The 16,505-nt window shown below is 36.4% G+C and overlaps 1 protein-coding gene across 1 annotated transcript in view; it reads right to left on the reverse strand.

Moving 5' to 3' along the window:
- The window catches only part of LOC134648947 (sterol O-acyltransferase 1), a 43,900-nt gene extending 28,053 nt beyond the window's left edge, over nucleotides 1–15,847 (reverse strand). The window contains exons 1-3 of the mRNA XM_063503602.1: nucleotides 15,526–15,847; nucleotides 14,566–14,717; nucleotides 7,400–7,536 (exon numbers count right to left, since the gene is read on the reverse strand). Coding sequence (XP_063359672.1) covers nucleotides 7,400–7,536; nucleotides 14,566–14,717; nucleotides 15,526–15,755 — 519 coding nt within the window. The 5' untranslated portion in view covers nucleotides 15,756–15,847. The remainder of the gene's footprint in view (nucleotides 1–7,399; nucleotides 7,537–14,565; nucleotides 14,718–15,525) is intronic.
- Nucleotides 15,848–16,505: the final 658 nt, after the last annotated feature.

A 16,505-nucleotide genomic window follows, 5' to 3' on the forward strand; every position in this document is an offset into this window, starting at 1 on the left:
CTTACCTACTCGTCCTTCGGTAAGCAATTGCAATGATATCGCAGGATCCTCGAATAGGTGGCAGTGTTGAGCTCCGATAACGTTTATTGGTGTAGCACAAATTGGTCGCGATAAAGATAACGCTTTCCGAATGAGATGACGCGATTACTGTGCTAAAGCGTGGCGTCTATTTTATTACCTACCAAGAACGTGCTTACACCATTTTAAACAAAACAAACATTTCTAAAGTCTTACGGTACAGAAATAATAAAAAAAGTATTAGAAATAATAATGATGGATTCAGCAATCTCTATTATTGGAGGGTAAAAGTTTAAAAGTTAAAATTACATTTTAATAGATGTTATTTGATATTTGCATATTACATTGTTTAACTGGTAATTACTTTAACTGGTGTTATTGACGAGATTATAACGAAATTATAATATTTATTGGCAGTGTCTCTCTATTTGGCAAAATAATAGCGGCTTTCGTGCGATACCCATGAGATTTGAGTCAGGTTCTTGTTTTTCTCAAGGTGGCAATTCTTCACCAGAACATAATACTTTCTTGGGGCTAACAATTTGTCGATATCCCTCGGGGAATATAAATTGCTTAACGGGAATACGTAATCGGATAGGCTTAATGTGAATTATACGGGTTTAGGTTATGATTTTGCGAAATATAGTCAGTGTAGCTATATTGAATACAAATCTACTCATTAAAATCTATTGTACACACTATTATTGATTTGAGCCCTTTACGACTATCAAATATTACCTATATTAACTAGGTATGTGAATTAATGTGAAACTTAATCAAGTTATATTTCATTGATTTGCCTTCACTGACATTCTAACGTGATATTACGCCCATGGTGAAGATATATTACGCCTTTGGTATGTATATGAATTATCTCAATCTGTAATATGCTTCATAATTAAAAATAAAAGGATAGAAAGTGAATTCCATTTCATTGCACCTTTTTATGCCCTACCTAGCCTAGGATGGGCTGATAAATTGGTTCGAATTAAAGTGCTTGGTTTATGTTCCTGTTGTACAATCTACTATTAAACGTTGATATTACACTCGAACTACATATATTATATACCTATACAATGATATAAAAATCAGTCTTTGCGTGTGTGAAGGTACTAAATTATAAAATGTTAAGAGCAGTCTGTTACAAGCTTTTTTGTTTGAGAATTGGTCTTTAGTTTGACAATGTTGGTAGCGGCAACAGCTGCGATGGCGTTATTTACCGCTGCCGCTGACGAGGGTCCAGGTGATTTATGTAGCGTTTCACTTTCAACGGTTTTGCCGGTACACTACTCCATCTTTGAGTTATTGCTAGGTACTCGTGTGACTAAACGGGATGGTGTTATTAATGAATTCGGCTTTAATAATTTTTTTAACCAAAACCAACGTAAGAAACGTTATGGAATTTCTGCAACTGCATTTGTTTTTATTATGTTGTTAAATCACAAACTCCTTTATTTAGGTAGTAACCGATATTCCTAGGACCGACAACTCGTCGTAGGTACCTACCTATTTACATCAAAATCGGTTACATAACAATAATACTTAAAATCTGAAATGTTTCAATTATTCCGTACCTGCCGCTCTGTCATCATAGGTTTAATTTACATACATGACACATAACTTTTTTTTAAAGCATATTTTATTACTTTCGTAATAGAGTATTTACTATCATTAGAGTATTGATTGGGCCATTTTGTATAGAGTATTGATTATCAGTCCGCCGGACGATATTGGCCTGTCAGTTGTTCGGAACGGCCGATATCGTCCGGCGGACTGGTAATAGTTAAGCTACACTATAAACTTAGGGGCATGAACTAAAATATTTTACCTATTAGGTACCGATTGAAAAAAAGTCAATATTTAGGTAGGTTCTTATTAGGTCTAACGAAGTTACGTTACCTAATAAACAGTCCTTATTATCACTGAACGAACTCATTCTTAAAGTAAACATGCCTCGTAACGAAAACATATTATACATTGCTTCCGGGCCCCAGTGGAATATGAATCGCTCATTTTTGAAACGACTTAAATCGCTATTGAACCGATTTACAATAAGTTATTTTGGCGTAAGCTTTTCAATTACGATATTAATGAGCTATTTATATGAGCTGATGAAATTGATTCCCAAGTGGGTGTCTATAATACTCGTATTAGTATATACCTAAATACACCTTTTTGATCACTCAATATACTCGTATACAGGTATTAGCTTCAGAGGAAGGAATCTTTAATAACAACATTAATATTAACCGCAGAAATACACGGTGTAGTATTTTGTTAGATTTCTAGACCCTTACGCATTGGTTTAGCAATCGAAATAACTTTGGAGGTCTATTGTATTGCGATATAGCTATGTATGTATTGAAAGTTACTATAAACATAGGTATTTGTACTTGTACTATATACATACTTGAAAGGTAGTTTTAAATATATATGTAATAATAGTGTTACCTAATCCTATTTACCTATTACAGTATTATATCGATATTGAAACACATTGATCAATCATCCTTCCTTAGCGTACTTAATCCACTTTAGGCCACCCTCACCTAATTTTCCACTTACGGAACTAGCAGAACAATGGTTTTACGGTACCTACATAGAAACCGAATTCTATTACACTAAAAGTAGGTACTGCCACGTTGGGCCATTTTGTAACTGCTGGGGTTATTTAGACCTAAAAGTATCAAGAACTTGGTCTAGCGCTAAACTAAAAATTACTTAAGACATGCCCATTGGAAAGAAATGACATCAGTTTGAAAAAAAACATGGGATTTTTCGTGAGGCATTATTGGATTTTGTATGAGGTCAGGAATGGCATGGAAATATTTATAAGATGAAGTAGATCTAGAACACTAAAATTAAACATACCTAACTTTGACTCACAAAACTACTAGATTAATACCATACCATACCATACAATACCATACCACGCGGCAGGTAAGGTAATACTCGTACACACCCGTAAATGTCAAATTACTCTTTCTAATTATGGATATCAGTGTAGTGGCCTTGTAGATAAGTTGTATAGGTAGCTATGTAATTAAAAGTTGGAACACTTATTCCCAGGCAACTGTGGAAGTTGCTGATTAGTTGTTGCAACTTTCCAAGCTCTAAATTCTATAGCTACCGTCCTAAAGAAATACATATTTAGTTTTTTAACTTAAGTCAATGGAATAAGATACAGAATTGTATGCATACTTCCGATTCAATTGTGTATGTGTACGTATATTTGTTACGAGCAACGAGTGCGGGAACTTTGTTATTCAACATTTGTTCAAGCATAGTTCTCTTAGTTATGGATGCTCCCACTTATCATGAAAATCGCACTATGTTTATTTACTGAGGTTCTGGAGCATAAGGAATCAATAATCATACATACGACAATCTTCTTTTAGATAGATAGATAGATAGATAAATCATTTATTTGACAGCTGCAATGACACACAATATAAATTTACACACAATCATCATAACAAAAGAAAAGGAAAAAAAAATAATTATTATTACACTAACAAAGAAAATAACATAGAAATGAGTAGGTACAAAAGTAAAATTTAATCTTTTAGGATAAATGACTGTTTTAAATTCGCAAATAAATTAGTTTTAATATTATAAATTAGCAAAATAGGTACTAATTTGTAATTTGCCTTGAGGCAAAAAATATAATTTAATGCGAAAAATATATGGGTGTCTACTAATAAGTAGCTATTAGGTTGCCAAGCGAACCTTGCTTTCCTTTGTTATAATTACAACCGTGAAACTGCTAACATGACGCGGCTTTAAAAATGTATTTTAATCAAAAAGAAGTTTAAAAGTTGAGAAAATACTCAGGTTGAAACACTTTTATGCAAGCAGACCCAATAAACCTTGATTAAAAAAGAAGTTACCTGGTACCTTAGATCAAAAAAAATGCTATCAGTCCTTAAAGTAGTAGGTTTTCTTATAAAGGTACGACGATGTCGTAATGAAATACTTTAAAAAATACACGGCCACGTAAAGTTATTAGATTGATTTAAAAGAAATAGACACACAAAGCAGAACAAAAACGTCAAGAAATGTGGATCCCAATGACGTTTCGCACCATTTGCATTGATGATAAAAACGCTTACGTAAATATTGAGTCAAGATAAATGTTTCGTACAGAAAAGAGCTTAATGTCGTAAGCATTAAGTGTCAAATTTGCATACATAAGTACCAACACTGTTAAAAAATTTAGTCCGATGGCACTAAACGTAACGTATTTACGTCAAGCAACGTCAAACGAGAATAATGAACGAATGGAGTCACTTTGGTACACTTGAATAGGTATTACTGTACAGAAAAACCAATTGAAGTAATAAATAAAACAAATTTAATTTAATCGGGAGTTTAAATAAAATTAATTCGTGGTTCAAATTCAAACAAATTAAATTTTTAATAAGTAAGTATACGTCTTTAAATACTAATTTCCTTGAAATAAATTCAACTTATTTAATAAAGTAACTGTGTATTTTAGATCTACATTTACTCATCGCACAGGTGCACGGGGACATTTAGGTACTGATTGGATTTTTTTTATAAAGTCCAACTTTATAAAAAAAATCGGGTTGTTCCCACTAGTTACCACCAAGTTGATATCAGTGGTAACTACTAGGATTTTTTTTTTCCCACCTTTTACCACTGGTAACTACTGGGAAAAATAATTCCCACTAGTTACCACCAAAGCGAGTTGGTGGAAATAACCCAAAAAAATCCTGTGGTTGTCACTGTGTTCAGACAGGTTTAGCATTTACAGTTAGTCGATATAAGCCCTTATTGGTTGTCGGAAACAGGGAAATGGGCCGATCACACAAGTGCCGTTTTGCTTTGTTTAAAACTGCATCACCCCTATCTCTTGCTATAATTAAATAGCAGTCCACTTTGCACGTCGCATAGGTTTTCTTGGAAATCTTGAATTTAAACATAATATTATTCCTTACGAATTCCATATAAAAATAAAAATAAATATTGACCTCACATCGACTCATTAGATTTTTGTTCCTTGACATCCCTTCTTTGGTACTAACAAATTAATTTATTCAAAACCATAAAATTACCACCAGATTACATAAATTATGTAATGCTATCCAAAGAACTAACCGAAAGAAATACATTCCATCCTTTTTCCTTGTTTTATCATTGTTATTTTTACATATTTTAACGGCACATTTCGTAATTGTTGACAACTTCACATTTGAGCGTTTCAAACAAGACTAAACGAAAAAGTAACGCGTGATCTGTTTCAACGTTACTTTTGTGGGGCCATTTTTTGCGGCTGATTGGGTATCCAGTTCTTTATTCTATATCAATGACTAAATATAACATTAATAAACAATGTAAATATTATATTATTTAAACAATGTAAATGTTTGTAAGTCAGGTGTTACATTACTTAAAACTTTGTAAAGTGCTCGTAAACAATAAATAGGACCTTGGAAAAATCACTGTTTTATTTAGGTTTTAGGTGGGAACTTTACAAACAATTGAATATATTTCGGTGTTCGTTGCCTTAACAGTGGTCTCCTCTTGGGATACACTGGTTATCAAATATAAATAAAGATGATTTATTACTTAAAATAAACTGAATCTCGCATTTTCACGAAATGTAATTTTCTCTCTAATCCTAGCATTCATTTCATATTTATATTTATTGTGAAAACCAACAGCGTAACATTAGCTACTTCGGTGCTCATTAGTATACTAGTGGGTACCTAATTTTTTAGTGTTCAGTACCACTTCATGGAACTCTTATGGGATCACTTCGGGGTACGAGTATGTCCGACTGTAACATGTTCTCACTATCTAGTTTGAGTCCGGGCTTAATCAATGGCAAGTACTCTTATTATAGTATATGTTTACGTTTACGTTTGTTTACTACTTTTTCCCCGGCCATTTGCGCATGTGGAGCGTGCATTAGACGCGGGCGGCTCCCGAAATTGCCTTGTTGCACATAAATCACACAACATTACAGATAAGCCGGCCGCGCATCAATCAAGCCAGCAGAAAACACGGTTTTATCCAAGTTTTATCTGATTATCAATGAAATTGCGAGGGTATTGACACAACGACCCAGCTTTTATGGCAAACAACACGTGTAGATATAACGTATAAATTGTTATTGTGATGTATCCTATTTTATATAGGGCAACATACCGGTTGAATGTTTTTAGGGTTCCGTAGCCAAAGGGTAAAAAACGGGACCCTATCTATACCCTACCCTACCCTACCCTACCCTATCTTCGCTGTCCGTCCGTCCGTCCGTCCGTCCGTCTGTCACCAGGCTGTATCTCTGAACCGCGATAGCTAGACAGTTGAAATTCTCACAAATGATATATCTCTGTTGCCGCTATAACAACAAATACTAAAAATAAAATAAAATAAATATTTAAATTTAATAAAATAAAATAAATTTATAAATTTTTCGTTGATGGTGCGGAACCCTCCGTGCGCGAGTCCGACTTGCACTTGTCTTATTACAGTTGGATGGGTTTTTCGGAAACTATTAACGAAATATCATTTAATGTTTAACAGTCGTTTTGGGTGAAAGAAAACATCTCGAGGAAAACCAGACTAATACCAATGAGGCTTAGTACTTTCCCTCAGGGTCGGAATGTCAGATGGCAGACGCTTTCGGCGCTAATAACTAGTGCCTGTGCTAATACTTCGGCCATTTTACTACCAAATAATCCTGCTATTGTACTAAACTGATAGGAAGATTAAAAAAAACTGTCATTTTAGTACCTATTTAGAGTGTTCAAATAATTATTTAGGTGACACTCTTACGGTAGATGTCCGTAGGAAATATTCGTTGACAACGGGTTAGTTTAGTTAGATATGAGAGCTATGTATGGGCTGTTATCCCGGTGTCGCGATAACGAAGGCCGCCTGACAGTGAATTGTTCACTTTTCCTAAGATATTTCTAAGGTCATAGTGGTTTCATGAAATAAACCATATCGTTAGAAGACGTATCTGAATATAAAATAAAGAATTACGGTGAAATATCGATACTTACTAAAATATAAATTATTTAACAAGCTTTTATTAGGTCGACCTGTATTATGTAACTATGTAATGGAATCTAAGGTAACTAATTTAACCATCTTCCAAGGATCGTAGCGTCATGAAAATTGGCAGCTGTATGTAGTTCTGATGACTATACAATAATATGGTACTGTCGAACTGATCTGATGATGGAGACAGGAGGTGGCATAGGAACTCTATGATGAAACAACGCAACCTAATTGTGTTAGGGGTTTTTAGAATTGTCTCGATGAGTATTAGTTGTCTGTCGTAAGAAAAGTACAGTCAGCGATAAAAGCTTGTACCAAAAATGAAATTTTTGGCAAAAACTTATTTTACCATTTCGCAGGTAACGGTGACCCCGGAGGCGAGTGCCAGATGTTTCCTGCCCAGATCCCACACTGGCACGGCGACGAGAGTGCCCTGGAGAGCCGCCAGCCCCGAGATGGCTATCGTCGTCCATAGCCGGCGAAGACCTTGAAATAAATGGTGAGTGTTTTTTAAACTTTTTTTTATATTATTTAAAATGATAACCTAGTCCAGATCTTAACCCCTGACGTGTATTTTTGACATAGTCCGTGAGGTCTAAGAATGATATTCGATTTACGGGTAGAATCGGAATTAATAATAATCATATAAACCTATTCTAGTATTTTTATTTGTGTATTCTATATGTAGTTTATTATTAGAATGATACGTTTTTGAAGTTGCTTACAATAGTTCTACTAAATTCCTTTTTTTAATAAATCACAGTTAAACTGATATCATACACTAAAGAAAACGTGTCCAAGTCCACCGGTGGGCGAGGCGGGAATCGACCTCGCGTTTTCAGCTTACGCAGCTAACGTCTTGACCACTAAGGGTAACATTCCATTTCTGACCGCAGCTGCACTACTGGTACTGAACGCGTCGGTTTTACTGTCAATTTCCATAGTAAAATGAACAATAGTGCAGCTGTGGTTGGAAATGGACTGTCACTTAGCGGGTAACATTCCATTTCTGACCGCAGCTGCACTACTGGTACTGAACGCGTCGGTGTTACTGTCAATTTCCATAGTAAAATCAACAGTAGTGCAGCTGTCGTTGGAAATGGACTGTCACCTTACCCGGACACTAGTTCCCTAACTGGAAATCACATTTATTTAATATGAATTTAATTGACCACATTACATAATGTTTTTAGGTAAAACGGTCGGTCGGTAGGACTATATCACAGAATAAGTAACAGTATTATCAAGCCTATATCTAAAAATAAAACTAATATCAATAGTAGTAGATAATTACATTTATGTTTTTAATAGTACGATAATCTATTATCGAAGCTATTTAATAACGTCACAATAAAGTTAATAACGTAGTAACAGACAAATAACTTGTTTAGAAAAGCAAGGGGTCGTCTACAACTACAAAGAAATTAACTGTCTTGGCGTAGCCCTAAGTGCTAATTAGTATTCATTTAGGCAAATAAAGGTTGTTTTGTTTACATAGTAGTTATAATAAGAATAACGTAGCAAATAATAATAAAAAGACACAAGCTGAAAACAACGATATCTATATGTAATAGGTATTAGAAAAGAGAATGCCAAGCGCCCCTCTTCCCTCGCAACAAAAATAATGGATTATCTCCATTAAAACTTTTTGTGAAGTACCTAAACATGTTTCCTCTAAACTCTAAAGTAAATATTTCATGATTCATGAAAGATTGTATATTTTCATCAATACCTACAGCATTTTCTTTTGATGCGAGTGATGTCTATTTTCCATACTTTGAAACACAATTTCTAACGTTAAATCACCGCGAACTTTAAAACATTTTGACACATTCGAGGGTCGTCTTCATGGACTTTATGTTTTAGATGCAATTCTTGCGGTTTTAACTGAAAAATAAAAAGTGTAGAAGCAAAATTTAAGTAATTAAATTTGTAACTAAACGACTAACTAGAACTCAATAACGTTTGCAATCTTTAATGAAATATCGTAGGTATACCTATACCTAAAATTCGGTTTATTTTCACAATGAAATAAGTTATATCAAGCATTCTAGGAGTAAGGCTTGTTATAAATTGTTAGAGTCTGTGTATTATTGTCATATCGCACGGCTATTACCTACAAGAGCACTCCATTCGTGTTTTTATTATGTAATCCGAACAAAAAAGGGCGTCGCGGCGAGATTAATTCAAGGCAGCGTGTCTGTGAAGCGGTAAATTGGAAGCTTTGCCGGCTAGGCTCGAGTGGACAATGAGCTAAGCCGGGCGCCGCTCGATCAATGTTTCCGTCTTACGGGCAGGTGCCTTAGGTGGGGGAATGGCTAACTGACCGTGACACTCAGCTTGCAATCCTCATTCGCCAGGTTTTTTATTGTTGTAGGCAGTGGCGTAGCTAGGCGTGGGCGGTGGGCCGTCGCCCACGGCCTCGCGCCCCAATAGGGGCCTCGCGCGAGGCCCCTTCGGAACACAGTGAAAGAAAAGGGCCTCGCAGATGCGATTTCGCCCACGGCTAGATTAGTTCACGCTACGCCACTGGTTGTAGGGTGAGCGTCCACTGGAAATTGGACTGGCGTCCACTCGAACAAGGTAACGAAGGGTGTGAGGATGCTTTCCTATTGGTGTGCACGATACTTCGCAAACCGATTCGCTACTTAGCTTACCTTTACTTTAGGGTATTGGTGTAGTTCTTAGACAAAGTAATTATTATTAGCCAAAAAAAGCTACGAGTAAGGTCTAACAAAATTCAGTTAGGTACATAGCTATCTGATTGTATAGTATACGATTATAATTAAAAAAGATTACAGCATTTATTCAGAGACTAAGGGCACTCTGTACAAACTGAAGTGCCCAGCCCTTGGCATTGGAGGCTCACTTTTCCATTCACATAACATTATTTCAGTTTAAAATTTATATATATAGTAGTGTTTCTAAATATGTATTTAAATATTTGGGTCACTGGGTCACGGACACTCTTAAAGATGATGTTGACTTGGAAAGGGAACGCAGAGCACTATCGATTAGGGGTAACATGCTTGCACGGAGATTTGCACGTTGTTCTCACGAGGTAAAGATCGCGCTGTTTAAAACGTACTGCCAGATGATGTACACGTGCAGTCTCTGGAGCAATTACACCGAGAAAGCTTTTAGTGCTCTGCGGGTCCAGTACAATAATGCCTTCAGGGGATTGTTGGGGCTGCCCTGGCGCTGTAGCGCTTCGGGGATGATCGCCGGGAACGGCATTGACGGCTTCCAGGCCGTACTGCGCAAGCGCGTGGCGTCGTTGTGGGTGCGCATGAGGGGCAGCACCAACACTCTTCTGAGGGTGATCGCGCGTAGAATGGACAGCCCTATTATCAGTCATTGGATGGGCATGCATGTGCAATCCAATAAGAATTTTAAATTTGTTTAATTTAATGTAACATTAATTTAATTATTTAATTTCAATTGAATTTTATTTTATTTTATTTGTATTTCTTACTAACTTAGTTATTAAGCCACATTGTACTAACAAACTATGGATGTAACGTCTGAAAATAAATGATTTCAATTCAATTCAATTCAATTCTACCCAAAATAACTCAAATCAAAATATATACATTGATTTATTTCCTAGTTCCTGTATAGTTTCCAGTTTGCGTGTAGTTTAGTATTAAATGGCGCACGTACCTAACCGTCCAAGTGACTAATTGGAGGGGCTGGTTGCAGCAAAAGGCCCTCTACACTCTACGCCGCCGAGTGGTTGTAGCTAGTACTGGTGGAAACTTGAGGCCGATTCTTTTTTAATTGGTTATACGGTTTTGTTCTTGTTTTGAGACGACCTTGACTCGACTTTCATTGTATTTGACGTTCACCAATCAGCATTAGCGACCGCCAAGTTCGTAGGTATGAAAACAAGATAATAACCGTAACATATTCTTAAAACGGAATCGGCCTCCATGTCCCATGAGTTTAAATATGAAATCTGCGCTGCGCTTTAAAGACTTGCGACTTTCTGGTCTACATAAAGTGATTGTACTTATTTAAATAAAAGTAGAGAAAACTTATCACTACTTTAAAAGAATAAACTATAAAAAAAAATGTATGAAAGGACAACTATGATATGTATGAAGCGCTGTTGGCCTAGCGGTAAGAGCGTGCGACTTGCAATCCGGAGGTCGCGGGTTCAAACCCCGGCTCGTACCAATGAGTTTTTCGGAACTTTTGTACGAAATATCATTTGATATTTACCAGTCGCTTTTCGGTGAAGGAAAACATCGTGAGGAAACCGGACTAATCCCAATAAGGCCTAGGTTACTCTCTGGGTTGGAAGGTCAGATGGCAGTCGCTTTCGTAATAACTAGTGCCTACGCCAATTCCTGGGATTAGTTGCCAAGCGGACCCCAGGGTCCCTTGAGCCGTGGCAAAATGCCGGGACAAATGCGAGGAAGATGAAGATGATGATGTATGAAAGGACAGTATCTAAGGCCCACTTGCACCATCCCACTAACCCGGGGTTAAGCGGTTAAACCGTTAAACTTAATTAAAACGTCACCAACTCTACATTTTACGGTTTTCGTAACTCGACTCATGTATTTTTAATCATTCACAAGACTACCCACAACTGGTTATTTCTTTGCGCACTCAACTACGCCGTTCACGTTCATGGTTGTTCAAAACATGTATGGCACAACCGTTCCTCACTACTGCGATTCTAGATGGAGATGAACTGTGCCCTGTTTATCAAAAGCTTGTAAGGGTGGAATCACATCTGTCAGCATCGAGCCGCATTTTATTAACCGACTTCTAAATCTAAAAGGAGGAGGTTATCAATTCGGTTGTATGTTTATTTTTTTTATTTTTTTATTTTTTTTTTTTATGTTTGTTACTCCATATCTCCGTCATTACTGGACCGATTTTGAAAATTTTTTTTTTGATTGTATGTATATGTATACAGATTGGTCCCGTTTTTGTCAAAACCCAGTTCTGATGATGGGATCCATGAGGAATCGAGGGAACTCCTCAAATCTTAAAGGCATACATATAGTGATTTTTGTGTTTTTATCAACAAATCAAGCATATACATTTAAAAAAGTGACATTTGATGAAGTAGAACTGCTGATGATGATCAGAACGGAACTCTTCAACGACGCATAGTACACGTTTGACGATTTGTCCTCTTCGTTATGTTTGTTCAGCAAGTTAAGTTTTTAAGCCACATTTTTGTCAAGCTCGAGTTCTGATGATGGGATCCATGAGGAATCGAGGGAACTCCTCAAATCTTAAAGGCATGCATATAGATATTTTTGTATTTTCATCAAAAAATTAAGCATTTTCATTAAAAACTGTCGCATTTGATGCAGTGGAACTACTGATGATGATCATAACGGAACTCTTCAACGACGCATAGCTCGCATTTGGCGATTTGTCCTTTTCGTTATGTTTGTTAAGCAAGTTAGGTTTTTAGGCACATTTATGTCAATCTCAAGTCCTGAACATGGGATCCATGAGGAATTGAGGGAACTCCTCAAATCTTAAAGGCATACGTATATAATTTTATATATTTTCATCAGAAAATCAAGCATTTACATTACAAACTGTGGTATTTGATGAAGCGGAACTGCTGATGATGATCAGAACAGAACTCTTCAACGACGCATAGTACACGTTTTGTGATTCTGAATTTCGATTTTGACTTGGACTGGGCCCGCCTCGGCCGGACTCGGACCCGTACTCGGACTCGGACCCGGATCCGGACACGGACCCGGACCTTGATCCGGAAAACCACTATGATACCTAAACTAAACAAACCACTATGATTACCATAAAATGTATACATATTACCAAATAAAGTATAAGCGCCGTTAAGTGGGTCCAGGCTAGTAGTTAGAGAAGTCGGTTTTTTTCTATTAAAGATTATATATGAGATATTGCTCGTTAGTATGAAGATGCGTACGCATGCTTTCAGCTTTCCGATGCGTACGCATTTTCATACTAACGAGCGATTTCTCATATATAAAATGCGGCTCGATGCTGACAGATGTGATTTCACCCTTACTTGTAATACAAGCGGATGTCACTTTTTTACAGCTTTTGTTAGAAAGGAACTTCCACTTGTATTACAAGTTACAAGCTTTTGATAAACAGGGCACTGAACTATTCGCTATTATTGGACAATACTATTATTTAATTGTCAAGCGTGTAAATGCTGACATGCGACAGATTCAACTCGGTTAACCAATTTTAGTCACAGTCTGGTCACAGTGGCCTCTTGTATCCACGTCATGGATACTATTTCAAACTGCGGTTTTCTATTGTCTAGCAAGATACGTCGCAGATAATTTCGGCTGTATAGGGAACGTGCATGAACTGCATGTGTACTAGGTGGCAGCACAGGAGCCCCCCTGTTTATTGGCGCGAAGTTTAAATGTCAAGTTTATCAAAGATATTGCATGTTAAACGACGCGGTTTTTACGCTAAATCTTACTCGACGTATAGATTCTATATGATATGGCTACCTCATCTACCAGCTGTTTCTTTGTCTTTTCAAGTAAATACTCGAAGTACCTATTTAAGTCATCATATTTTATTACAAGAATTGCTTTCGAAGTACGATCAAAATTATATTGCTGAGTAGTTTGTATTTAAGTTAGTATAGAAGTTAATAAATAATTACCTGTTCGTCAAACTTTTGCAATTGTTTTGATATTTTATAAGAGTATGAAACCCTGGCTAGGCACGGAGCGAAATTGATTACTTACTCGTCTCTTACTCTGGTTTCATCAACTTTGTTTCTCTCTACTGATTGAAAAAGTTATTGAGTATACATAAATCTACATTGTTTGGCGTAAAATTTAACGCAAATTAGCGAATGAATATAAACTACCAAAATCATTGGGCGATCGTGCACAATAGGTACAGTCACCATCGATAGTAGAGTATAAAAAGCGCTCCAAAAGTATCTACCGCCCTAAGTGATAAATCTCTTATGTAGCTGTTACAGTGCAATTGTTCTACATATAGAGACATATCTGTTTTTGGTAAGCTGTTAGGTAATACTTTTGTACGCGAGTGTGATGACATGACACTACTTTTGATGCTGACTGTACTTATAAATTTAGAAGTATTTTGAATTAAAGAGAGAACAAGGGACTACGGTCTGGGGATCTTCAAGTCTGGAGTGTAGATGGATAACATGTTTATAAATGATCGGCAACTCATATTTTTCCTTTTGGCTAAAATATTGAGTAAAATCCAGCCAGGGATTGATGTGGATCGTACACCTTTCTGGTATTGACGAAGGGTAGAATAAAGTTTTATTACCAGAGATCGTTAATTTACCAGCAATTTTGGTGCAGCATAGTAAAAATAAAGGATTTTCTTCAATTTTTTTTTAAGGAGAGGATTGGTTCAGGTTAATATTACTGTTAAGTATTAACCCTAATTATCTATTCCACCTAGAGTAGGGCATACAGGATGCTTTTAACCAACAATGCTGCACCAAAATTGCTGGAAAATTAACGATCACTGTTTATTACCTACCGGTATGATTTTTGAATAATCTCGCTCCGGTAACATAGAGCAGTAGTCCCGGGTAGAAGGAGAGAGCGATAGCAAATTCGAAGAGCCAGAGCTTAGCGCCGCGACCAATGTCTCCAAAACCGTATTTCACTGTGCTTGTCCCTATATTTATCCTGCGAAATTAAGTATGAAAATAAGCCACGGTTCTACCACGAACACAAAACGGAATTTACTAAAGTCAAATAAATACCTACTGAACTTAGTTGTTATCTTTTTACTCAATTAATTGCTTCTCTTCATAACTTAATTATTATATTTGAAATCAGTATTTGGATATCGAGAATATACGATTTATGTGTTTGAAAAGGTTTAGGGATACATTTTAGCGCCAGACTTCGCTTAGTGTTTCAAACCTGGCCCCTATTTCACCACGGCGACAGGTGCGACAATTCGACAAATGTCACTGTTTCTGACGTCACAGGCATATCCATGGGCTACGATTACCGCTTACCATCGGGCGGGCCGTATTCCTGTTTGCCACCATCATTGTATTATTTAAAAAAACTTTTTTATATCGGCAAAAAACAGGTATTTCTCTTTCGAAGTTTATGATGATGATGATGATGACAATTGTCACACAATTTAATAGAACTTTCGGTAATTCTTGACACGAAATGAGTTCTGTCGTGACAATTGTCGTGTTTCTTGTGACAATTGTCATTAGCTTCGCAAAATAAGTACTTATTTATTGGCGATATAATGGAGTTTTTCTTAAATTAATATGTTGGTGGCAAACAAGCACACCGCCCGTCCGATGGTAAGCGGTTACCGTAGTCTATGGAGGCCTGTGACGTCAGTAACAGTGATGTCGACAATTTTCGCACCTGTCACCGTGGTGAAATAGGGGCCAGGTGTTCACAGTACCTTGCCCACTAAGCATTAAATGAGCTCATTTTCATCGAGGATTCGACGCAGACTTACTTGCCACGTTCCACGAGGTCGTAGATGACTGTGTCGAATAACAGCACTACAAGTATCACAACAAAAATGTGATACATAGCTCTTATGTGAAGGGAAGTCTTTATAAGATACGTTAGGGGAGATTCTCTGGGCTTGAACTCCGAATCCTGTATCTTTTCGTTTCGATGTTCGATAATTCCATTTTGTTTCGATTCTCGCGAGCGATGTCGTATGTTATTTTCTTCTGCCATTTTTTACAGGTACAGTAGGTACATCTGAAAACGAAAATGTTAGGTTAATTTTTAATCAAAGCTAGCCTATAGTCAATACACGTTACTTTAAATGCTCAGGTAAAGAAAAACTACAAAACATAATTAAAACTGAGCTAAAGTATATAAAATTAGACAATAATAAACTTGGCAATACGGTAATCTTCTAAGACTATTTGGAAGGTTTATTTTAAGACACATTCAATAATATACCCTTACATTCAAATAAGTTTTCCAGATTGTCTGCACTTAGTTCATTATTGTTATTTTGAGTGCGTGCGTACCCGATGTCCTAATTCAACCGCATAACTCAATCGTAGATAATAGCGTTAGAACTATTTACTAGTCAGATAAGTCGACGTAACCTTTCACATACGATAAACATGTCCGGAATAGACGTACTTATTATATTCGTCACTACTACCTATTTATGTAAAACTACAAAAATTGCTTATAATTAAACTAGATAACGTCCTTTTAAATCAATTAGTCATAATCAATACAAATTTGCCACAATTTTTTATCACTAAACTTTAACTAATAGTAATATGATTAATAGGTAGTAGATAAAAATATCCGACTCATTTTTGTCTACATATTATTTATATTTTAAGCTCGGACTTTATAACCCAGTGCCTACTAAAATAACAGTTCAATGGGAAAATTTGCAACTCAGGCATCCAGCTGTTGTACCAATTTTGTAGCGTTTAAAGAAAGTTTTCTTTATTACAA

This window comes from Cydia amplana, chromosome 6 (genome assembly GCF_948474715.1).
Source record: "Cydia amplana chromosome 6, ilCydAmpl1.1, whole genome shotgun sequence".
Classification (NCBI taxonomy): Eukaryota; Metazoa; Arthropoda; class Insecta; order Lepidoptera; family Tortricidae; genus Cydia; species Cydia amplana.